This window comes from Polypterus senegalus, chromosome 2, assembly GCF_016835505.1.
Source record: "Polypterus senegalus isolate Bchr_013 chromosome 2, ASM1683550v1, whole genome shotgun sequence".
Taxonomy (NCBI): domain Eukaryota; kingdom Metazoa; phylum Chordata; class Cladistia; order Polypteriformes; family Polypteridae; genus Polypterus; species Polypterus senegalus.
In genome coordinates, this window is record NC_053155.1 from 124,500,707 (window position 1) to 124,527,230 (window position 26,524).

At 38.1% G+C, this 26,524-nt stretch overlaps 1 protein-coding gene across 2 annotated transcripts in view; it reads left to right on the top strand.

The window, feature by feature from the left end:
- LOC120523325 (glycerophosphodiester phosphodiesterase domain-containing protein 5-like) overlaps nucleotides 1–26,524 on the top strand; it is a 400,551-nt gene that overhangs the window by 141,680 nt on the left and 232,347 nt on the right. For both annotated transcript variants that reach the window (XM_039744540.1, XM_039744541.1), the window contains exon 2: nucleotides 15,838–16,010. In XM_039744540.1, the coding sequence (XP_039600474.1) occupies nucleotides 15,894–16,010 (117 nt within the window). In that variant the 5' untranslated portion in view covers nucleotides 15,838–15,893. The remainder of the gene's footprint in view (nucleotides 1–15,837; nucleotides 16,011–26,524) is intronic.

Genomic DNA, 26,524 nt, shown 5'->3' on the forward strand with positions numbered 1-26,524 from the left:
CCCTATAACTCATATAGTGATGCCTACCTGGATGAGGTGGTCATCTATTCCAGCACATGGACAAAACACCTACAGCAGGTAAAAGCAGTATTCCGGACACTGGGTGAGGCCTGACTTCAGATTAATCCAAAGAAATGATCCTTTAAATTGAGCGAAGACAAGTATTTAGGCTACCTGGTGGGTCGGGGTACCGTGAAGCCACAGTGCTCCAAAGTAGATGCCATTTTGAAGTAGCCACTTTCACGAACAAAGTGTCAGGTCCAAGCCTTTCTCAGGCTGGCGGGGTACTACTGCGGGTTTGTTCCCCGGTTCTCAGAGAGAGTGGCGCCCTTGACTGATTTGACAAAGAAGAGGGGCCCCAAACATTGTGGTATGGACTGACAAGATAGGCGCTGCATTTAGTGACTTGAAGCAAGCCCTTATGTCCGCACCTGTTTTGAAATCACCTAACTTTTCTTTACCTTTCATCCTCAAGATAGACACTTTGGACACAGGCCTGGGGGCTGTGCTGAACCAAAGCGTCGACAGTGTGGAACACCCCATCATGTTCCTGAGCTGGAAACTGTTGGACCGGGAGACCATGTATGCGGCGGTGGAGAGAAACGCGTTGGCGATTAAATGGGCAATTACTCGGCTGAGGTACTACCTATTGGGCCGGGAATTCACCCTTGTCACAGACCATTCACCTTTACAGTGGATGGCCCTGCACAAGGAGTCGAATCCGCAGGTCACCCGGCGGTTTCTTGACCTCCAGCTGTACAAGTTTTTGCTCATTCATCGGCGTTGGCGTCAGCGCCAACGCGATGCTCTTTCTCGGGTTCACAACCTCTCGGTTAGGGTCGCCTGACCCATACGGGTCTGGGCTGAGGGGGTGTTGCCTTTTTACACACGTGCTCATGGGAGGCAGCTAAAGGGCTTGAGTAAGGGCAATTCCAAATTGGACCAGGATGTGGCAGAGTGCACTGACTCTTTTTTTTCCCTTTCCTGCAGACCAGTCATGGGAGATTCTACCTGGCCCTCTTGACGTCACTTCCGGTTCCGAGCCTATGGAAGAAGACCTTGCCAGCTCCAGCCCCTGTGATGTCATGTCCGGGATCGAGCCTATGGTTAAAGACCTTTATGAGCCCGACCCCTTTGACCTCACTTCCTGTCTTTCCCTTTAAAAGCCTCTACCTTTTCCCTATTCCCTCAGTTCTGTTTTGGATTCGGTTTTGTGCACATCAATGCTGTATACATTTTTGCGACTTTGCAGCCAGGATACCAAATATATGGGTGGCTACCCCAAAATTTTCTATGACTCTGAGTCAAGTTTGTGACACTATGTAATCTTACATCCTCCAGCGATAAGATAAACAATGGCAGTCAGCAAGTTTGATTTCCCTTCCATCTAGAAGTCTTGTAATGCCCCATTAGCTTCAGAATGGATGTGTTACCATCATCAATAATAAACCTAATTAAAATTCCTGCTCCAAGATCAGGTGGCATAACTTGATCAAAATAGCAGTAATGGCAAGTTTCACTAGAGCAATATGAAAAGACAGCAAGCATGGCAGAGACTTAACATTCTTCCAGTGCAGGTTATTGCCAAAGATGCTAAAATTAATATTAAAACAGAGATACTTTATATGCATACTGCTACTGAATGGAGTGATGGTGCGTAAGGTGGCCATTAATGATTGGAGCAGTGGTTTGAGAAATCTCTGCCTTAATGTTTTGGAGCCTGCAAACATTCTCACTGCCCTTCCTTCTACTTTATATCACAATCACTTCACTACTGCGTGGTTGTAGTTGTGGATGATCAAGTACTCCGGTTTGCCTAATTTCTGCTTCTTGAGGTTCCTTTCAGTTGTACCTACCTTGGGTCATCTATCCTCGTGTTTTGTTTTGTTGTAGGAACAGTCAATTTAGGTTCAGATATTTTCTGTTTACATAAGTCAGTAGTAGAGGATAGATTCTTTATCCCTCTGCCCTCCTTCCACTGGAGTCAGAGGAGTAGTCAGTGGGTAAAATATAGCATAAGTTAAGTGTTGTTGGAGGGGGGGCTGAAAACAAGACCACATGGTTGCTTGAGATATTGTCATTTAAGACTGAGATGATGATGAAGGGGAACTAGGTGATGTTACAGCACAAATACTGTACAGTAATCCCTCCTCGATCGCGGGGGTTGCGTTCCAGAACCTCCCGTGATAGATGAAAATCCGCGAAGTAGAAACCATATGTTTGTATAGTTATTTTTATATATTTTAAGCCCTTATAAACTCTCCCACACTGTTAACGTTATTAGAGCCCTCTAGACATGAAATAACACCCTTTAGTCAAAGGTTTAAACTGTGCTCCATGACAAGACACAGATGACAGTTCTTTCTCACAATTAAAAGAATGCAAATATATCTTCTTCTCTTCAGGAGCAGAGAATTTCAGAGAGAGAAAGAGAGCTCGCTCGCAAAGAAAAGCAAACAATCAAAAAATCAATATGTGTGCTTTTAAGTATTCCAAAGCACTGCAATAAAGCAGCATTTTTTAGAGGAGTGTCAGTATCTTCTAAGCAAACAGCCTCTGTGCAAACAGCCCCTCTGCTCATATCTCCTCCGTCAGGCGCAGAGAACGTCAGAGAGAGAGAGAGAGAGATTAAAGCAAACAATCAAAAAATCAATAAGTGTGCTTTTGGAAGCACCACGATAAAGCGGCATTTCTTAGAGGTGCGTCTGTATCCACTAGGCAAACAGCTTCTGTGCAAACAGCACCACTGCTCACACCCCCTCCGTCAGGCACAGAGAATGTCAGAGAAGGTGAGATAGAGGCAGAGACAAGCAAACAATCAAGCACCGCGCGAGAAGCATATCTTATATCATTGAGGAGTTTTAGTTAATATGTAATACATGCTCTGATTGGGTAGCTTCTAAGCCATCCGCCAATAGCGTCCCTTGTATGAAATCAACTGGGCAAACAAACTGAGGAAGCATGTACCATAAATTAAAAGACCCATTGTCCGCAGAAATCCGTGAACCAGCGAAAAATCCGTGATATATATTTAGATATGCTTACATTTAAAATCCGCGATAGAGTGAAGCCGTAGCGCGAAAAGAGCGAGGGATTACTGTATAGTCACTCAATTCAGACTGGAGTTAAATTAGCTGTCCTTCTGTTCTTATACATTTTCAGGCATAACTATCACTTCCTCAGTTTGTACTTGTAACTCCATTTTCACTTTTCTCATTTTTCCAAGTTAGTCCTGTCTCTGCATTGGCAGGTCCTGAATTGTATTTTGTAGCTCTGTGCTTACATCCCCACTTTTGTTTCTCCTCCATGATCTAGAGTGCTGTGTTAGCCCTTTATCTAGAAGAGCTTAAACTTTATTTGTAGTAGTGAAGGGCTCATTCGGATTCCTCTTACCATGCTTACCATCCGAAGTGCTATGGACAACAGCAAGTAATTTACAGTAAGTGGATTCTAGTACCATGGCAGGCACCTGCTTTTAAGAAGTATTTTGGGTGGTGTATTTTTTTATCTTGTCAACTTAAATTTCTGTAGTCCCTCTTAGATTTTTAAAGTTTTAGTCAAACATGTCAAGGTTCTGTAGAGTTGCTTTTTTATGATCAATTATTTATTTTATTTAACAAAGTCAGAAACCGCACTTCTTCTTTTGCTTTAGTCTTATTTTATGCTGGTACAAACTATTTTCAGTGTAAAGTACTAAGTTAGCTTGAATGCATGTTTCCTCAGCTTAAATAAAGTATGCTGTTTATAATTTCAAGGCCTTCATTTGATGCAGTGCTTTTGATATTATGTATTGAGTGTATGTACTGTACATAAAGCTTTAATACTGTAACAGCAAAATGTATTTCCATAGTATATTTCATATAAAAATTTCATCTTAAAGCACTTCACAAATAGTGAAGAAAGATTACAAATACAAAAGTAAACTTAAAAATAGAAAAACCCTTAACTGACAAGAAGATATATTAAATTATAACTGAATATACTGTAGACAGTATTGGATATTTAATGAATATAAGGGAAAAATTAATTTTAAGATTTTTTTTCTATGACATTTATTAGAGTTCCATTAAAAATTAATTTGATAAAAACCTTTCCGGGAACCGCCATCTTATCATTGTGGAGAGATTTGAGTGCCCCTAGGAGCTATGTTGCCTGATGCAGAATCTCCTTATAGGGCCTCCTGAGGCAATTTGGTCCCAGGTATAGCTGCTGACACTCTGCATTGAGAGAAGCCAATTGTGGTGGTTCGGGCATCTGATATGGATACTTCCTGGTCACCTCCCAGTGGATGTTTGACGGCATGACCAACAGGGAGGAGACCCCATGGAAGTTAATGTATTGACACTAATGTGTGGGGAAATGTGTTCAAATTTTTCTTCATTGATATTTTTATAAAGTAATGGATAGACCCCTTATAACCATTAGGGGAAGCCCCAAACTCCAAACACAAATGCACAATTACAGTGAAGGATTCAAATTAAGTATATTTTTTATACAAAGTACCTTTTACAGGCTTTGCCTCCAAAGGAAAAGTTCAGTCATAAGCATGGTTACAGTCATTTTCTTCCAGGCAAGCCTTGTCCAAAACCTCCCAACTCCAATTCTCCAGGGTGGACTCTTTTTCCTGGATCCAGTTCTAGGACATTGTCTGAAGAAAACACTTCTTGGGTCAGAGGAAAGTATCTTAAAGTGGGGATACTTTTTCCCTGTAGCTTTTGCTGGTGGCATCCATGGAATCCAGCAGTTCTGTTCAATGAGACTATAGTTAACAGTATGCTCTGGACTATACATGTGTGCACCACTCCAGGAGTGCTGCCAACTATTGTGTTGGGGAGCATACAGTCTTCACAGGCAGCTTCCCACGGTCTTTCTGTTATAATGGACTCCCAGCTATGTTTAGGATGTTCTGTCCAACCCAGCCAGAATACTAGTCCATCAAATGTAGCACACTATATTGAGACAGGGTCCCAGGTTCATCCCAGCCAGGATGCCAGTCCATCTATTTCATCCGTCACATCATATATGTAATTAAACTGTTATATAGTGTGTATTGTGTGTATGTATAGATATACTGTATATTTTTGTATATGTGCATTTTTATTTATATATAAATAAGCATAATATGTGTGGGTGTTGGTATATATTTGTGAACATGTTTATATTACTGTTCATTTGTCTGAAACCTACCTTTTATTGCTTGTAGTCAACTGCTTTCTTATAATACATGCCTTAATTTTCCTTCTCTAGTTTGTATTTGTATTTTCAAAACAAATAGATTATAAAAATTAAAAGTTGTTTGTCTGGAGAGAATTGAGTGCTCTAGTGGCCAGAGCAAATCTATGTGGTACCCATAGACTTGCCTTTTAAAGGTGATGATAGTCTGAAATGATATTTGTCCTAATTATTGTTTGATCACAAATGTACTGTTCCGTGTCTTATCAGTGACATGAGAATTGAGTCTTTGACATTCCCTCAGATGTCGTACATCAAGTAAAAACTGTGGAAGTTCTTTTATGTACAATGTTCTTTTAAATTATTTTTAGAATCTGTGCACACTCAGACAAAAAAAAATGGTATCAAACACAAACATTTTCAGGTAAAAATGATATTAAAAGATGCTTCAGAAGAGACTCCGATAAAATGTCACCTCAGTGTATTTTGTTTACATGCTAAAATTGTACATGTCATTTGTGACATGTTCTGTTCTTTAAACTCACTTTAGACACTGTAGAACTTCGGATATATAGGTAGAGCTAAACTTGATATTTCAGATAGAGACACAAGGTTGGGATGTTAGGCAATGATTACAAGAAAGAATGCAAAATTTTCCATACACATATTAGTAGTAATTGTCTTTTCATTATTTCCTCTTGCTACCCTTTAGCTAACAGAAAGTCCTCTTTAGTTTGAGTTCCTATGGAAACGTTAAAACATCCCATCAAGTTGTGGATGTGGAGCCAGTAGTTTATTTACATGACTTGTCCAGACCCCCCAGTGAGCATTTTTGTGGATCTCTTGACTTCCTGCTCCAGCTGTGTGGCAAATGCCTGCCAAGTCTTTCATTTGCCAGCTTCAGAGTTGGAGATTAAGAGAAGTGACATTAATTACATGAGCAAACCTGCTGTGACAGTTATTGAGAATTTATAATTCAAACATATTTCTGAAACTTAAGAGGAAGCAGTTACAGGTGCTTTTTTGGATGCCAGAATGTTATATGATGTTCTTTTTTTAGTGCACAGTGCTTCAAGCATATTCTCAGTGACTATGGAAACGTCTTGTATAGCATGGAAAGATGTGCTTACAATCAGTAGTGCAGTGTAAAAGAAAAATTAACTCTTATTTTATAGTGCTTTTAAAGTCTAAGTTACATCTTTGACCTGACATGATCCTCTGTTATACATCATTTCATCTCTTCTGTCTTAATATCTCTCTCTCTCTGTTGTTGGTCATTTTGTTCTGTGCACTGTAAATGTAATTTCGTAGTCTGTTCTTAGAAAAAAATGGCTTTCCCCCTGGAAATAATAGCTTGTTTTCCAAGAAATTGGACCAGCCTCCCTGGAGATGCTGACTTGGTGGACTGCAGCTGTCATTGGGAACACTAATTACTAACTGTCTTGGTTATGCATGTCAGCTTCTCATTAAACCATTTTTTTAAGCAGTGCCTTTAAAGCTTTGTCTGATAAAGTGCTCTCAGCTTTGTCACTGTAACAGGAGCATTTAATTTTGTTACTGTATTCAACAAAGCTATATTCTTCATTTATGGTTATTGATTTTTTTTAAAGTTTACAAGACCAAATTTCTATTATTTTAGTAATTATAATTGTGAGCTTTTGATTTAAATGACATATTTTTTAATATTGTTGCCTATTTACGTACAGCTAGGTGATGAAAGTTGTCAGAAATAATGGGCAAAGCTAATCTAAAATAAAATGTATATTTCTTTGATATTTAATTGATGACAACACCTTAAGTGAGCAGCAAGCAGCACTGTGATTGGAGGGCCTGATTTTGGTAATCCCATTTATGGTCAGCCTTTCTGACTCTCCCAGGTAACAAAAAAGCCTTAATTCCTGTTAAAGTCATTTAATGAAAAGTTGACAAGATGGTTGTATAAAATATGAGAGGAGAAATGATGTCTTGTAACTGCTTTCACTAATCCTTGGGTACAATAAGGTATTTCTTTGATGTCTGCATTGCTATTTTGTTTCTTTTTAGTTGTTTTTTGAAATTCTGTTTTTTTCTCAGATAATGCATGTACTATACGTAGCTTTTCTTGAAGTTCCAATTCTGTCAAAGTATGTAGTTTATTTTTGTGGAGTCTAATAAACAGATGTTTTTTCCACAAAAGTTCCGTTATGGATTAGAGGATTGAGAGGAAAGCTGAAGTTTACTTCCAGTACCAAAATTTCTGTATTGCTGGCACTGTGCTATTTAAAATTTTTTTTTTTTTTGGTATTTTTCTAGTACAGTTTACCACACAACAATGTGCAGAAACCTGTCCTAGTATGATTGGTCTCAATACAAAAGCCAATAAACACTGAGTTGTCTGTCTGTCCGCTGCAGAGTACAATCGTTGCACTGATATACTGACACTAGACCAGTTTAGAGTTGGCACTTTGACAAATGGAAGGAAATTTTAGACTGCCTGAAGTACAGTGGATATTGAATTGGAACAACATGCAAATTCCACACAGACTGGGCTGGGATTCCAACCCATTCTACTAGACTTTTGAAGCAGCAGTGCTGACCATATTTTAGTTTTCAAAAATCTGTCTTTCAGTTAGTCATGTTTTAGTTATAATTACATGTTTCATGAGTTTTAGAATTTAGCTATCTAATAGCACATTAGCACAAGACAAAGCTGGTGAGCTGAGTTTCTTCTCGCAGTCTAGTGACATGATGGGTTGATTGTTTCCTATATTAATTTAAGTTTGTTAATGCATTTGTTATGTATTTGGGTTATATACTGTATGTACGTATTGCATAAAAATTCAGACGCTGACTTTAAAGTTTTTTTAGGTACACCTTTTTGATGGCATGTTATGCTTATTCTGGTCTTCAGAATACAATTCTGATGCACAATTGTGCATCAATTCTGCACAGTACAGAATACGTTACTTAGGAATGTTATGGAAACAGCTTCATTGTGCAGTTTTTGAAAACTGGGTAGTTGTATAGTCTTGCTGAGAGCAGCTCTTTCCACCTCATCCCAATGATTTTCAGTATAGTTAAGATCCAAGAATCGTGCAAGACACCGGAGTGAAAATGCATGATAGGGTACATTTATTATGGTGAAGTACTGTATCTATCCAAATTTTGAGAAACTGTTAGTGTGAAGGCAAAAACGTGATCACTAATGAAATTCATATGTGGTCCATACATTTTTCAGTGGTTATCAGATGTCCAAAGTTGTGCAAGAAAAATATTTCCTACATCATGATTCTGTTGCCACTGTTCTGTACTGTTGATACCAAACAAGATGATGACACAGACTTCTGTTGCTTGCACCAAATTCTGAACTATCCATTAGCACAATGGAATAAAAACCAAGATTTGTCTAACCAAGCAGATTTTTTGTAAAGTGAAGTTTTGATATATCTGTGCACATATTTTTTATTAACAACATGGTCTTTGGTTATTACAACCAATTCAAGATTAAATACAATAACTGCCAAATTTTGACATAAAATTTTGCACACCAAATTAGAATTTCTCTGTGATTTGTCATTTTGTGGCCCATCTGTTTTCTTGTTTGATTCTTTTAACTTTTTATTCCTATGATCCATAACCTGCTTTCATTCACAAGATCCCCTTTCAATGGAAGTCTGTTTTTTACATAATTGTCGGTAAACTGTTAAAACAATTGTGCCTAAAGAGCTCAGGGAGGTGTTAGAACTGACACATCTAACAGGAGCTGTCATGCGATATTCAAAGTCACTGAGGTTGATCATTTTGACAATTCCAGCTAAATGGAGCTAAAAACACTGGTTTATCTACACACTATCATGTGGTGTAATGACATCTTAATGTAGAGCTTGTGTGAATTTGTGGTTGAGCGTTATAAACTAGCAACTCTGTGTAATTCTCTCTCTCTTTTTTTTTTTTATTTGTGTAAACGTTGCCATGGATTTTAAATCTGTCTGCTGACAACAGAAACATCAGAAAGAATTTAATTAATTCTGAATTGACTCAGGCTGAGAAATACTGGTTCACCATGTTGCTCAGATAGACTCCAGTTTGCTAAGTCCATATAATAGATGCATGTTTTAATAAGTGAAGATAGTATTAGGCAAAAGTAGTGTGGTGGTTTATAATTTAGATAAATAATTTCAGAGTTTTTGATGTCTTTCCAATTTTATGACACATTTATTGTGTTCTTAAGCAAGGCATTTATATTGGAAGATGGGACATTTATATACTGTAAATTAAAAAAATATTATGCAACATTGGAGAAAGTATTTATCCATCCATTATTGAAACTGCAAGACTCAGTTCAGGGTCAGAGCCTGTCCTGGCAGCTTTACGCACAGTATAACAATTAAAAGAAAGCGTCCATATTCATTAAAAGTCATGGTCACAACCACTCTTTGTCATACAAGGCTAAATTAAAGTCACCAGTTAACTAAATGCATATGTCTTTGGGATAGGAAAGAAAGTGGAGTACACATAGAAAAACGGGCAAAGATGAGTGATAACATTCACTTCAAGCAAATTTGGCAGTTTGCAGACCAGAAGTTTATCAAATTATTATGTGTGAAATAAGTGGAGTTCCTTTTCTGTATTGTTAAAAATAACTTGATTAAGCAAATAAATGGAAACCTAGCACAGTTTCACATTATTTTCCTTAACTTTATCAATTCTTTAAGTTTAGGAGATTAAACATAGATTTATCCACTTTAACAGTATCTCCCATGCAAAAGTTTTAAATCGTCCATATTTAAAATGTTTTGGCAGCCAGTTACATGGAATAAGGTTTTCAGAAAACGTATAAATACACCAATGGTTGATCAGCCTTTACTATATAAAAACAAAACTGCATGTATAACTCCAAGTGAGGTCTTACCAACACAGACTTAACCGGACATTCAGGGAAAATTATTGTGATATACAAGTCCTTAGTAAATGGTGCTCGTTATTGTGTTTCATATGTAAATCAAGAAGTGATCACATTAAGTGGCAATTAAAAATTCAGCAACATAGTAAATCTGAAAAATCTTTTGCGCATATAATAAAGCTTCAAGATGAGCACCGTTCTCTGCAGTTAATTATCTGATGAACTGATGAACTAAGACGATGCAAATAATCAAGATAGGATTGACAGCCCACCCATATTTGTATTTTTTTCCAAGCACTTTGAGTTATTTGACATTAGTAGTCTAGACTGAGCTACATTGTGTTTTCATTAGAATTTTGTTGCTTCATTAAAGTACATTTACAATGAATTATTTAAAACAAGCAAAGTGCTTAAGTAAATTCATTATCGCTGTTATTGATTCATTAAATCTTTGGACAAAAAGATTTTATGAATTGAAAATGTGCTACCACTAAATGAGCTGACTTTTAGTGTCAGATAAAATATTTTGCTTAGCAGTTAAAACTGCTGTACTTCTGGGCAATTTACATAATACTTTCAAGATTTTGTCACAACAGCGAATATAAATGAAAATGTTTTGGAATAGAATTAGTTGGAAAAGAATGGATTTGAAGTAAAATCAAAATTTCTTATGTGCTGTTCTAAAATGACTAACAGTTTTGAAATAATTAGTAACATACAAATCATCAATTACTGTATATAGTATCTTTTTATTTTATAAAAATATGTAGGGATGAGTAGTAGAGCCAAAGTTTTTGGGCTGTGCATATAATCTGCTTAGAAAATATCAGGCAAAACCAATTAGATGGTAAACCCTGCCTATCTTATGGATTCATGTGCTTTCCAGGCTCTGTCATATGTCTTTCACCCACTCCATCCATAATGCAGTGTAGATTGTAACATCGGTTTCTTTTGTTTGGTGCCCACAGAGTGCTTCTGTAGGGGATCAGACAAATAAGGTATTGTTATAAACTCTTGCCATAAATTTGACCAGTCTGAAAAATGTTTTGGGCTTTTATTTTTAATTCTGATCTATCCATATTGGGTTAGCTTGGACACAAAACGCACTTGCAGCCAACACATTATTAATATTGGTAAAATGGAAGTTATTTTTAGTTTGCTGAACAATCCATTAAGTGACATAGGCGGCTGCATAGGGCACCGTCATCTGAGAGGCGCCATTTATGATAGCTAAGGGTTGCTGTTACCTGCTAGGCGCCATTAATGAAAGTCGAAGTATATTTACCTGTGCCATTTGTGCTATTGAAGTGATGTGCACTCCAAACACCAAGGAGGCCCTCTCCCAGGTTGTTGAAGTCTAATAATACCACCCCACCTAGAGCTCGATTGGCACAGACTGGATTGGTGTACATTGTTGTGGATCTCCCAAGTTTTGGACATTTACAGAATTATTACAGAAAGATATTTTGTAAAGACACACTAAATGCTTTGAGTTGTTAATTCCATTTTGCTAGTGATAAGGTAATAGAAATTTTTAAAGTTAAATACAATTGTGGATTTGTTTGAATACCACTATATTTGCGGTTGTTGAAGGAAGCTAACCCTATTCCAGGTGGAAAGTAAGGTCAACCCTGTGTAGAAGAATACCCTCTGTATTCCATCACAAGATTCACTTGCTGACATATCTGCTCATTTATATTGGGCCAATTTAGAATATACTTGTCTTTGGGATGTAAATTGAAACTAGAATATCAGGAGAACATGTGGATGGACAGCAAAGAGAATGTGCAAACTCCACACAGCCAGTGTCTGGAGCAGGCATTAAAGCAATGTCAGTGGAGCAGCAGTTGTAACCTCTGTCTTTGCTTCATGCTGTCACAGATGTTTGTATCAGTTTCTTTTAGGTCTTTGGCTTCCTCCAACATGGATAATTTAGCAGTACAGCATTGCCCAAACCTATAATGTCCAAGTTCTCAGTAAAACACTAATACTGCACTTAGAAAGATTCACATCTCTATATGGCATACTGTTAGAGTGGTATTTTTATGTTGCTATGTACACTGTAGGTATTATGGAAAAATGCATCCTGTCAAAGTAGATTTAAATAAACACAATGAAAACATTTTCCCAAACAGTCTGTTATTCCAAAAGTTGCATCATTGATTGTATTTCAGCTCTGTGATCCCAGCGTGATGCATAAGTATTCATTCAGAATTAATGTTTTCTTGCAGCTTGTCATATGATAAGCTAGGTGCCATTCCTAAATAAAAATGCTTGGATACTTACCAAATCTGTATTAGTCCATACTTAAGAGTCTTGTGCCATTTTTTTGTGCTTGTATGGACTTCAGCTCCAATTGGGTTAAATTACATTGCAATGGTCCAAAAAAGTGAGTTACTCTTTGACAGTGAATCACAACAAGATTCAGGAGCCCAGTGGTTCCCAAATTTGTAGTTTCTGTGATTGATAGAAAGGAGATGAGATGTAAACTGGCTGATGACCACTCAAGAATCAAGGTTTTCTCCTTCCATTTTTTTGTTTTTAATGAAGCAGGCCATTTCTGCGAGGCCATCCACAAATTCATTCTATAAAAATGATGTCTTTTCCCTTGGGAGACTGCATCTATCAGAGGTAGTGTAGAATAACAGTGAGCTTGAGGAGAGTGTCTGACCTTGAGAATGAAAGAAAATGTAGTTTGTGAAATGTGTGTATATAAAATAATGATACGTCTTTGGATTTTACATTATTTATTTCATTATTCATTATGTGAAAGGCACATCAAGTAAACATCTAATTGATTTTTTGTCTGGAGAGAATTTAAAGCTTATGCTCTGGCTACAGAGTGCTTTATACTTTATTATAAATTGAGAGTAAGTATTTGCTATAAGGATACTACTGTTTCTGGGGCAAAGTTGTTTGATAGTTTTGGAATGCTAGGGATATACCAATCACATGAATGAGATTTCTTTAAGGTGATAGTATTAATATTAAGTAATCATTTTTCGAAGTAGCTATAGGATGGTCAGATCATCTTGCCTAAGTTAATAGCCTAATAACAAGCTGTTACAGAACTGAACATTCCGAGAAGGCCCTCATTTTTGTGGTCATTTCTTCAAAGTGCAAAAATTCAAAATAGAACTGTAACTATTATCGTACTAGAATGATAAATGCAGTAAGAAAAAAAAGAGATTACACAATAAGTAAAATGCATATCTCCAAACAACGTTGCCCCTTTCATCAGTGTCGAAATACTGACAAAGAGAAAACACTGCTATTCCCCCCCCCCACCTCACCTGACCCAAATTACTCTGTTTAAAATACATCATAGATTATCAAAGACCAACTGCCGGGTAACAGGGAAACTGACAGTTATAAAAAAAAAAGAAAGAAAGTGGCCATGGAGGTGCCAAAAAGGCCCCTGGAAATGTGTTTACAGTTTAGACCATTGACAATGCAAATTATATAGATATTTCGTTGATGTAGATTTATGAAACTACACTAGGTTACCCATTTATTAGGTACACCCCCTTCACATACAGTAACCACTCTGTTCCAGCATGTCATATGCTACAAAATAGTAGTGTGTGGTATAAACCAGCATTTCTACCATTAGTTAGTGTTCAATTGAGCTTTGCAAATGCACCAACAAGTGACTTGGTGACTTTGATTGATTGTGATGCTAGGTGTTTTGGTGTTCACATTTCTCAGATGGCTTTCACCTTGGGCCTTTCATGCACAACCATTTCAGTGATGTAAAAAAAAAAAAAACCAACAGAGATTCTGTGGATAAAAACAGCTTGTATTTCAGAGGGGTTAAAGGTGAATGGCAAAAGAAGCGTACAACCAAACAGATGGGTCACACAATCTAGCAAATCACATTCCAGTTCAATACTGGTGTGCAAATTTCAGAACCTCAGAATGCAATACATGTTGGACTTTGATTTGAATGGATTCTAACAGCGGAAGACCATGTCAAGTGCAAATTTTTGTCATTGAAAAAACATTGTTTCTCCAGGTGGCACAGAAGCCACAGAGGTTGATATTTTGGACAAGTCCAGGTTCCTTTTGCATCATTCTTATGGAAGTGTCAGAATTTGATTTTAGAAACAGGACATGAAGTCATCCTTTTTGGCATCAGTAGTACAGGCCAGTGTGATGGTGTAAGGAATGTTTTCCTGGCACAAATTTGGGCCCTAATACAATTTAGATGTACTACAATAAGTGATGTGTATCTGATTATCATCCATGACCAATTTTATCCCATCGTGACTAATGTTTACCCACATGTACAGGATGATAATGTTCAGTGGCATGCATTATCACCAAATGGCCCCTGGAGATGACAATAAGTTTTTCAATTTCTAACCCCACCGAGTATCTTTAGGGCTTGTTTATACTTCATGCTCAGAATGTGTACGCATCATGGCTGCCAAGTGTTCCCAGTGTTCATTTGATGCGTCGTCTGAGCAGGTCCTGAGAAGTGAATGCGAAGCGTGCGTGAATTGCAGTACCAGCAAAAAGTCGGGGGCCGCAGTGTGATAAAAGTTGTAATGTGACGTCAGAGTCTCTGTTTACTATCTACATGTGACAGAAAGCCGCTATGCAGATCCTACAGGATCGATGTGCGGGCTTCAATGTGTGATGAACAAATGCATTTGTAGTGCTTTTATATTCAAGCGTTACATATTCCCAATTGTAATGACACAATATATTTTAAAAGTCTTACATACCATCTTTTGTGCCATCTTTTTTTTCTGGGGCTTCCTCCTGACCTAACAACAGTGGCAAACAGCAATAGATCGCCACACAGAACACATTAAATGTATGATATTGGAACTCTGTGCATAAATGTATGATATTCTAACTCAGTGCACATTTTAGAATCCTTACATTTATATTTGATATCACTTTCATGATGAAATGCATTTAAGTATGTATGTCACGTCCCTGGTGTTCCCTGCCTGGAGTTTACATGTTTTCCACAGTGTGATCTGCTTTCTTTCCAAAGATATGGAGATTTGGTGACACTAAAATTATGCTGGTGTGTGTATATGTGTGCTTGTATTCACCTTGTGATGATCTGATGCCCTGTGAAGGGATTATTTCTGCCTCGTTCCCAATGCTTGCTGGAATGGAAACATCAATGGATTCATGGATTTAAGCATTAAACATCCTTTTCAGAGATATTGCGGTAAGGTGTCCTCGGAATTTAATGGGTGTTCCAGGTAATTCACAACACAGCCGAACCTGTTCTCACCATGAAAATATCTTGTACTCCCACCTGGTGGATTCTTCCAGATTTGCATAAAGTATGCACGCAAGTATAAACAGTAAAACGTTTGCGTAGCAGGAGCGTCCGCTGGAGCATGCATCGCGTGAAGTATAAACCTGGCCTATGGATGTTGTGGAAAAGGCTGTTCACAGCAAGACTGTAAAGCCATCCAATTTACAGCAACTGTACAACACAGTCATTTCCACCTGGTTCATAATTCCTGAACAGTGGAAGCAGAATCTTGTAATTATCCATGCCTGGACAAATTCATGTTTTTACAAAGGTTAAATGAGGTGCAACACACTATTTTTACCTTAAAAAAAAAAACGTTTTATATATATATATCATATATATGTATTTTATATATGTCATTTTTTTAATGCACCTACAAGCGGATGCCAAATGCAACATGGGGCAGCAATGGCTACAACCAGTAACAGTATTTGATTCTTCCCCAACATTTTTTTCTTTCTGATGGATTCATGCATTTTTCTCTCTCCTTTTTTTTCAGCTTCCTTCACCTCATGGACTGCTGATAGATAAGTGTCTAGAAGCAATAAAAGGAGCATGGTAAAGCACCAACCTTTACAAGTTTACGAGCCGCAGTTATGTTTGTCATGCTTGACAGGAATCTATGGATGCCGCTGGAAAAGGTATCAGCGGTCACATGACGACACAACTAAGGTCAGTACAGCAATTGTTATTTTACTGCAGGAAATTCTGCCTCTGAGCTTTATGTATTATTCGTTTTATTTTGTTAATTTAGACCCTGTCCTCTAACTCTTGACATCTTGACAGAGAAAGTCGTAAGCAAAGTAAAGCCACTTTGTTTCACAAATAAACAGGAGGATTTTATGTCCGTTAATAGTGCTGTAATACTACTACTTAATGTCTGCTCTCGTCATTTTTTATCAGAGATCCTTAAGTATCAAGTTCTTAAATTACTTTTTCAGATGTTTTGATTTCATTCTTGAATGGATTTAATTATGTTTCTAATTCCGTATTCATGCAAATGTTTCTTTGAAAAGTTTATTTAGCATTTAGCCTGCCTTTTGTTTAAAAATTATAAAATTGGAAGTTATTTTGTTTTGTTTTTGAAATGCAATGCATTAAAAGCTTTGCCTATAAGAGTGATTGATCTGAAGGATGTAAATGGTTATTTAATTAAGTGCAGAAGACACCTTGTTGTTTTTTTTTTTTGTTGAAATTTTGGATAGAAAATATTTTTATTATTTCTAATGACAATTTTTGAGTAATATGGTACTATTTACATGAATAATAACTGATTAATGACTGCATCTTACCTAGGGCAGCCCCTTTCTTATGGTGGAGATGTAACAAATAACAAAAATGTGACAGAAATTATCTTGAGGGTATCTGATTCCTTCCTACAACCGTGCCAGCAGAAACTGTGTTCTGGCCTGCTTGTGTGAATAGCAACAGGTTGCCCGACTGCTCATTTTTCCTCAGAACAAACCTGGATATTTGAGAGGACTAATAGGTCATTTTTAGGACTGCTTTACCCATAGTAAACATTTATCCTATACAGTGATCCCTCTCTATATCGCGCTTCGACTTTTGCGGCTTCACTCTATTGCGGAATTTTAAATGTAAGCACATCTAAATATATATCACGGATTTTTTGCTGGTTCGCCGCTTTCTGCAGACAATGGGTCTTTTAATTTATGGTACATGCTTCCTCAGTTTGTTTGCCCAGTTGATTTCATACAAGGGAAGCTATTGGCGGATGGCTTAGAAGCTACCCAATCAGAGCATGTATTACATATTAACTAAAACTCCTCAATGATATAAGATATGCTTCCCGCCGCGGTGCTTGAGATTGTTTGCTTCTCTCTATCTTTCTCACTCTCTTTGCCTGATGGAGGGGGTGTGAGCAGAGGGGCTGTTTGCACAGAGGACACGGACGCTCCTCTACAAAATGCCACTTTGTCATGGTGCTTCTGTATACTTAAAAGCACGTATTGATTTTTTGATTGTTTGCTTTTCTTAGCGAGCGCTCTCTCTGACGTTCTCTGCTCCTGATGGCGCTCCTTTGAAGATAAGATATGTTTGCATTCTTTTCATTGTGAGAAAGAACTGTCATCTCTGTCTTGTAATGGAGCACAGTTTAAACGTTTGACTAAAGGGTGTTATTTCATGTCTAGAGGGCTCTAATAATGTTAACAGGGTGGGAGAGTTTATAAGGGCTAAAAATATATAAAAATAACCATACAAACATATGGTTTCTACTTCGCGGATTTTCACCTATCGCGGGGGAGTCTGGAACGCAACCCCCACGATCAAGGAGAGATTACTGTACACTAGATTAGTGCTGGGAGGTATACCGGTTCATACCGAAAACCGTTTTTTAATTTTTGTTATGATATGGATTTTTCTTATACCACAACACTGGTTTAAATAGCTTAAACAAAGTTTGGTACGTGTTGCAGAAGGAAACTGTTTAAGGGGGGACCTTTTCACTGCTACACCACTAAACATGCATGCAATGGAATACAAGTGTTAGTGGAGGTATTGCGCGGTGAAAATGGACAGAGAAAATTCCGAAACTGAAACTGTAGCAGACGATAAATTTGAACATGATGACACAGAAAAAGGAGTCATGTCTGTTTGAATACTGTTTCTATAGTACTGGATAATACTGCAAGCCAAGTAGCACTTGTTTTATTTAATTTGTTTTTCATTACTGTGTAATCTACCTAGGTACTGTGTAATAGTATGACGATGCCGGTCCCCTACAGACTCCCTCTTCCCACATAGGAGTCTGTTGAACCAACACCGTCAATAGTTATGACCAAGATGAGCTGATAAATCTCACTGAAGCAGGGGATGGTGGAAAGTGCTCAAGTGCTATTATTAAAATTGGTCAAAAGTAAAACCAAAAGTGTCCATTGTGCAGTGTTCAAGAAAAAAAACAGTACCCAAATAGCAAATCCATAAAACCAGTGAAACACGAGGATAAAATCCGTAATAAATAAATCCATTAAAATGCAGTCTCTCTCCTCAGCTGATCGCAGCCCACCACCTTCTGTCTCCCTGGCTCACCCATCACTGGTGTTGCTGGCGGAGCCTCTGCAGCACAAACTCCTTTCTGCTGAGCCCCGGGGGTCTTGGCTGCCACCACACTGCGCAGCCAGACCGTCCAAGGTCGGCACACCTCCCGTCTTCCTTCGTGCTCACTCAGTCAATCCATTGTCAGTGCAGCAAACCAGTCCCTCGAGCGCCTCAGCCTGCGCTCGCTCACGGAGCCCCAGCTTATGCTGCCTTCTCCTCCCTGGTGTCTAGATTGTCTCCTATGACTTCCTTATCCCTTCTTTAACCTCCTTCTGTTCTGACTTTTCATTTTTCCTTCCCCCTGTCCTGCCAGCCCATAAATATACGTCTCCGTGGGTGCAGTGCCTTAATCACACTCCGCAGGAAGCCGATGAAGCAATTGAGAACGATCACATCCGCACATGCAGGTGTGACTCACCCCAATTACCTCTTCAACTCCCCACGGTCATGCAAGCGCACCCCTGGAGACAGACATGGTTAACTAGATTTAAAAACTGGCCATATTTTTATTTTGAAGCCACGGACCTGCTATACCGCAAATAGCATTATAAATACAAGTTGCAGTTTTATTATTTATGTATATAGCTTAGCTTGAAGCAAAGTCCATATTAATGCATTTTGCAATATGATGGTTCAGTTGGTAAAGATGTCATCACCAAGATGCACTTATTTTATTTTATTTTTGTTTGATGAATACTGTGTAATGTACCTGGGCTTGAAGCCTTGAAGTAATAGTATTATTATTGGAAGTTGCACAATTATTTATTTTATTGCTATTATTTATTAGTTTAAATATTATGCAGTTTAATGATGGTAAAGTTGTTTGGATGGTTGAAAATATGCTGTCAAAATTATAGTTTAAGTTGTTTGCAAAACTTGTTCAATATAGATTCTATAATTTGACTGCAACTGTCATGCAATGTGATTCCTTCTCTTCATTACTGCCTCTCCCTTGAAAACTCACTTTATGGGGCCATGCAAGCTTGTATAAATACTAGTGTGCACATTAAAATGTTTTTTTGTACAATGCACAATTCTCATGACAGAGAAATAGGTTATTCTTAGCCAGTCTACTGCAGTAATTTTAGTGGAAAATGTGGTTAACATCCACTCATGCATGGGAAAATAATACTGTTGAATACTGTGAAACTGGTATAATTTTGAAAAATACTGTGATATAGAATTTTGGTCATACCGCCCAGCACTACACTAGACAAACTATTTTGAATGTTATTTACTTTTATTTATTTACTTACTTCCTACAGCGTAAAGTCACAAGTACAGTGCAGAACTTCCCTTGTACAGATACAGATTACAGCGATGGCAAAAGTGTGACGTGCATTCTTGCTTCAATGTAGAAGTGTCGTCGTGATATGAGTTGACCTCTGTTATAGCGTGTCTATGTGAAAACAGCAGTGTCAAATGTTGGCGTTGGGATCGTGAATGCGGCTGAGAGAATAAAACTGAATAAAAATAAAAAAGCTAACCTTTACAAGTATCATAGATTACACCAGCTGTTACGGACTGGAATCAAATGTTTGTTTTTATTCTAAAATAGTAAGAATATGAGCAGCTCACTTCTCAAAACGGACTCATCCGGGATGGAACCCATGAAGTTTTGATTACCAGTCAGCAGTTGATACCATTGCGTCACCAAAGCAGTCGCAGCAAATGCGTGTCAATGTCGCATCCTAATGTGGGTTTTTTTTCTGCAGGTATATTTTTGAATAAAAGCACATTTGTTCTGTTATATTTGTACCTTTTGTGAAAGTGTTTCTTTGATATTTGGAATTCAGGCTTCATACATTATACACTTCATGTCTACATTTTGTGAATTATTACTAAAACATGAAAAACGTTTCTGTTTTAACAATGTGTTTACATAGATCGTTGTAGACATGGAACACACATGAAATGCAAGTGTTCCAAATAACGATATAGTATTTATAAAAGGTGTCATTTTGCTTGAATTCTTACTCTATACAACTCTAAGAAACTGACACGCAGGTAAACAGACTTGAGCTGAGAAAACTGCGGGGTGGGAGGATGCGATAGCAGGCTGTTTGCTGCTTATCAACACATTTAAAGGACAAATGACGCTGATGGAGAGATGCGAAGCGTTTTATGGTGGGTCAGATCTACAAGTTTTTTCGTAGGCTCTGGTAATTCTAGTGTTAATTTATACCATAAACCTAGCAGAATACCCGCGCTTCGCAGCGGAGAAGTAGTGTGTAAAAGAAGTTATGAAAAAGAAAAGGAAAAATTTTAAAAATAACGTAACATGATTGTTAATGTAATTGTTTTGTCATTGATATGAGTAGTGTTGTCATATCTATCTATCTATCTATCTATCTATCTATCTATCTATCTATCTATCTATCTATATATATATATATATATATATATATATATATACATATACACAATACCAGCTTGCAGAGAAGTAAAAAGAAAAGGAAACATTTTAATAATAACGTAACATGATTGACAACGTAATTGTTTTGTCATTGTCATGAGTGTTGCTGGCATATATATATATATATATATATATATATATATATATATATATATATATATATATATGTACATACATACATGTGTACATATATACACACACACATATACTATGGGGTGCGAAACAGGCAAATATATTGATTTTCTAAATACAGTGGAACCTCGGTTCACGAACGTCCCGGTTCACGTACAACTCGGTTCACGACCAAAAAGATCGCCAAACTTTTGCCTCGGTTCACAACCACACACTCGGTATACAAACAAGCCAGGTTCCCTTGCCTGCCTGCAAGCTGAGCTGAAAGAGAGAGAGAAAGGGCGAGCGAGCACGTGCCTGCTAGGGAGGTGGAGGAGGAGATTGCTTCACGTGTTTGCTGAACAAGCCAGTTTCCCTTGCGTCCTCAGTTGAGAGAGAGAGAGAAAAGGGCTAGCGAGCACGTGCCTGCTGGGAAGGGGAAGGAGGAGATTGCTGCACGTGTTTGCCTGCCTATCTGTAGGCTGTAGTGCAAGTAAAACATCCCCTCCCCACAGGCAGCCTGAGAGAGAAGAGAGCTGCCATGCTTTTTCATTTAAGCAAAGCCGCTCCTTGTTCATTGTTTTCAATAAGACGTGCACTCTCTTTGTGCTCTACAGTATTTCGTGTGCTTTTGCAGTTAACTATGGCTTCTAAGCAAGTGGAGAGTTGTCAGAAGAAAGTTTTGAAGAAAATTGAAATCAAGTAAAGAAAGAAATTACAAAAGGTGGAAAAAATGTTTACCAGTTTACTCATTTAACAATCGGAGAACCCTCGTGCTTTCAAGCAGCATAATGTAAACAAAGCCAGACTGCCAGTAATGTGGAGGGTCACAAGAACATTCTTTTTGGAATGGCTGCATGAGGCTTTCACTCCCACCAGCTAAACAGCTAAAAGCACCAGAAACCCAAGAAATCACAAGAGAGAAAACACCTGAAGGAAAACACTTCATGCCAGAACTCGTTTCATGCAAGGTTAGTTTTCTTGGTGGTTTTTGTATTACGGATTTTTCAAAAGTAATTTTTTTAGTTCATAATGCGATTTGTTGCAGTGTTATTTTTCTCTTTTTTCAAATGTTCGCTTTTTTCCTTGTGCTTAAAACTCATTAAAAATTGTTTACATGGAGGACTTCATCATGTGATTTGTTGCAATGTTACTTTTTTGGTTGCTTGCGAGTTGGTTTTTAAATGAAGTTCGGATTTGTGCGATGTTTTTTCTGCTGTGCTTAAAAGTCATTTTAAAAACATTGTTTACAGCGATCAGGCTTTAGGTTTAATAGCGTGATCTCCTGCAATCTCACTTTTTTGTTTGCTTGTGAGTTGGTTTTTGCAAGCGCTTTGATAGGTTTTCTGCTGTGCTTAAAAGTCATTTTAAAAAATGCTGCGCGAGCACGCTACACAGATTAGAGAGCCGGGCAGCTGACAGGGAAGGGATTGGGGGACGGATAGGTGTGTGTGTGTGTGTGTAGCTGATACACAGAGAGAGCCTGGGCCAGCTCCTGTAGCTGATCAGGGAGCCTGGGTGTTTTGTGTCAGTGTTATTCAATGTTTTTACATTAGTTTACTATTACACTGTGGATTCTATGGTGTAATTAACTATATTTGTGCTTAATCTGTACATATTTTTACATATTTACATACAGTTTGTACGGTCTGGAACGGATGAATTGTATTTACATACAATCCTATGGGGGAAACTGCTTCGGTTCACGACCAACTCGGTTTACGACCAAAGTTCTGGAACGAATTATGGTCGTGAACCGAGGTTCCACTGTATATAAAGTCAAAGTCAAAATATATAAAGTGAAAACTTGAATATATAAAGTCATTGCCGAATATATAAAGTCAAAACTTGAATATATAAAGTCAGTGTCAGTATATATAAAGTCAAACTTGTTTCTGAATATATAAAGTCAAAAGTTGAATATATAAAGTTATCGCTGGAATATAATATATAAAGTGAAATCCTGAATATATAAAGTCAGCGTCGGAATTTATAAAGTCATTCATGAGTATATAAAGTCAAAGTCAAAATATATTGATTGAAACGACTCTGAACTGAAGTAAGTTAACAAAAACGTATTCAGAAAAATAAATTAAAAAAACACTGTTCGGTTAATGTTTTGAAAATGATGCATGTGCCCTGCCCAGGATTGGTTCCTGCCTTGTGCCCAGTGTTGGCTGGGATTGGCTCCAGCAGATCCCGTGACCCTGTGATTGGATTCAACAGGTTGGGAAATGGATGGATATTCCAGCACTGACTTTGTATATTCCGACGATGACTTTATAAATTGAAGTTTTGTGTTTATATATTCCAGCGCTTACTTTATATTGTGAGGTAGAGGGCTTTGCTATTACTTGTGGGGATGAAACTTCACTTTGGTAACTGATCATGGTCCACTTCAATGGTTATACCGACAGAAAGATACAAACTCTCGCCTCATGAGATGGTTTCTGGGCTTACAACCTTACCGTTTCACAGTAAAACATCGACCAGGTTCTGAACACGTCAACGCAGACGTATTATCACGACTAAATGAACCTGGTACAGAGAGTCACTTGATTCACGGGAATGTGAATAAAGCTGAGGGGGAGGGTGTGAGCTGGAGGGCTGATCGCACCCCAAGAAGATACAGACGCCCCTGGGCAAACCAGAACCCCTGAAACACAGACTACACTCACATTGCTCTTTACTTTCTGACTTGCGCTATAACGCGTAATGCAAACCTCGCGCGATACTCCGCTAACTTAAAAGCCTTGTGCAGCTCCTGTCAGTTGAAAATTGATTGCTTGCTTTTATCTCTCTCTCTCTCTGCTCCTAGCGGAACTGTCATCTCTGATTTGTCATGGAGCACGTTTAAGCGCATGTGTTGCAGTGTTTGAATAAAAATCCTTCTTGTTTCTACGACCTCCTGTGTCTCTGTGCAAATCTGTGACCCAAGCGTGACAATATATTCCGACGCTGACTTTATATATTCCGAAATATTCCAACGCCGTCTTTATATACTGAGGTTTTGGGAAGCGCTGATCAATGTAATCGGTGTACCATGAAATCATGCATTGACAGAAGTTCCCCTTTGGTTGGGCACGGTCTCTTCCAGTTGCACGGATGGGTGGGTGGATCTTATATGTCTGTGCAGGTTTGTTGTTGACCCTGCTCTAACGGATATTTTCATATTCTGCACTTAGCTTTGCAGTCTCCAGTATCACTGAAATGCAGCCAGATGCTGCTTCTTTTTCGGCTTTCACTCATTTCTTTACTCTTCTTTTTTTCTTCACGATGCGCTTGCATTTAAATCTGGCTCCTCGTCTGTCGCAGCGACTGGTACACAGAGCGACAGTGTTGCTCTGTGTACCTGGCCTGTACCAACACTCGCTGTCTTCGGAGCGTCTGCCCCCCTTCCTTCTTTCACATAATGGTATGATCCTAGTCCGATGTGGAGCGGCGAAGCTTCGCTCTGCTCGACGGACATCGGCTCCTCTCGTTCACTTGAAAGCATCGGCACTTAGAGCCGGCTCGTTCGCGAACGACACATCACTATTACTTTCTCACTTGCGCTATAACACGTAATGCAAACCTCGCGCTATACTCCGCTAACTTAAAAGCCTTGTGCAACGCCTGTCAGTTGAAAATTGATTGTTTGCTTGCTTTTATCTCTCTCTCTCTCTGCTCCTAGCGGAACTGTCATCTCTGATTTGTCATGGAGCACGTTTAAACGCATGTGTTGCAGTGTTTGAATAAAAATCCTTCTTGTTTCTACGACCTCCTGTGTCTCTGTGCAAATCATGCATTGACAGAAGTTCCCCTTTGGTTGGAATTGAAAATGTGATTAAATGCATTATTTTTTTAATGCGTTATGGAGCACATGCATCAAAGCTTCTCAGCTGTGCGATTGTCAATGTAACCTTTTGTAAGTAGTGCCTGGAAGATTCAGTGTGTAGAAACTCTAGAGACAGTGTGTGTATTAACTTGTGGATTTTTTTTGTGAGTATTTGGTAGCAGCGTCACAAAGTCACTTCTGTAAGACTGCGTTGGCTGCGGAGCTCAGCTCAAAGCGAAATGAGGTGAATGGGAGGGGAGATGATGACGTGATTTCCCCACCCGCCTTAACTGTCAATCCCCCACAAACACAGTCTCTCGGAATTTGCATAAATACAGCCATTCACCTGCAATTTTAACTTAGTTACAAAGTGATCAAAACTCTCGTTTATATCCTGTGTCCTCTCATCAAACTTCTTTCCCGCATTACTCGTGGGCATGTCAAACGTCAGCGGCAGCGTGTCTATGAACTTAATTTAAACTTCAGGTTTACACCATGCTTTGTTTCCGAAGTAGCAGTACTCATGAATATAGGTATATGTCACTCGCTCGCTTCTTATTGTTTCGCTGCCTTCTCAATTATATAATGCATGTTTTCTTCAGCGCGTTTTGGAGTTCTTCCTGGTTTTCTACGTAGTGCGTTGACAGTCCATTCACGTGATTACGTGGGAGGCGTGATGATGTCACACGAAACTCCGCCCCCCCACGGCTTTCGACTTCAACTCCATTACAGCATATGCAGAAAAATAGCTTCCAGTTATGACCATTACGCGTAGAATTTCGAAATGAAATCTGCCCAACTTTTGTAAGTAAGCTGTAAGGAATGAGCCTGCCAAATTTCAGCCTTCTACCTACACGGGAAGTTGGAGAATTAGTGATGAGTCAGTGAGTGAGTGAGTGCGTGAGTGAGTGAGTGAGGGCTTTGCCTTTTATTAGTATAGATTAGTTAATGGATTTTAGGCATTGGAGTGACAGGTCACTGACTGTGTACCATGGTTCATGAGTTTAACCAAAAAATACAATTTTAAACATTCTAAGTTTGATGGTTAAAGGAAACAAAATATGATTTGTGTGTGTGAAAATACCAAAGTCTAAATGAGATTTTTACATATCGTCTAATTTTCAGACTGTGTAGCTGTCCAGCTGCATTTTACTTTCACTTTTTACTTTTACTTTTCACTGTCAACTTGCAAAAGGTATCTCTTGCAGTTCACTTTGTTTTTCACTCAAGCTGTTCAACACACATGTTATGAAAATCCTATTCATGGTTACTGTATTAGAGGAAAACTACACCTAAATACGTTACCTACTCCAGATATATTTTGCAGAGTTGGCCAAGAAAAATTTTGAGTCCAGTTTTCTCTTGCAAGTGGAAATTACTTTTCTTAATAGGAATCTATTGTGAGCAATAGCAAACAATATTGCAAACCTCTATAGAAATATAGTATCTTAGGTTACTTGTGTCACATTATTCACTTTTTTTTACTCATAATGTTTATTTTAACTAAATTTTGTTTAATTAACCATCAGAGTATGATCTCTTAAAAAAAATTAAACTCCTTCAGATGTGGACATATAATTGAAATTAATATTTTTGGGTAAGATATTCCTTTAACAAGAACCAAATAATAATGAAAAGTGGTACATCCAGATAAATGGGACATACGTACTCATGAAAAATGGCAGTACAACACACCAAAGTTTATTGATATATATTGAATACCGCAGAACAACAATAACAAGCTGTCATTACTAAAAACAGTTATCCTATTGAAGCTTTTTT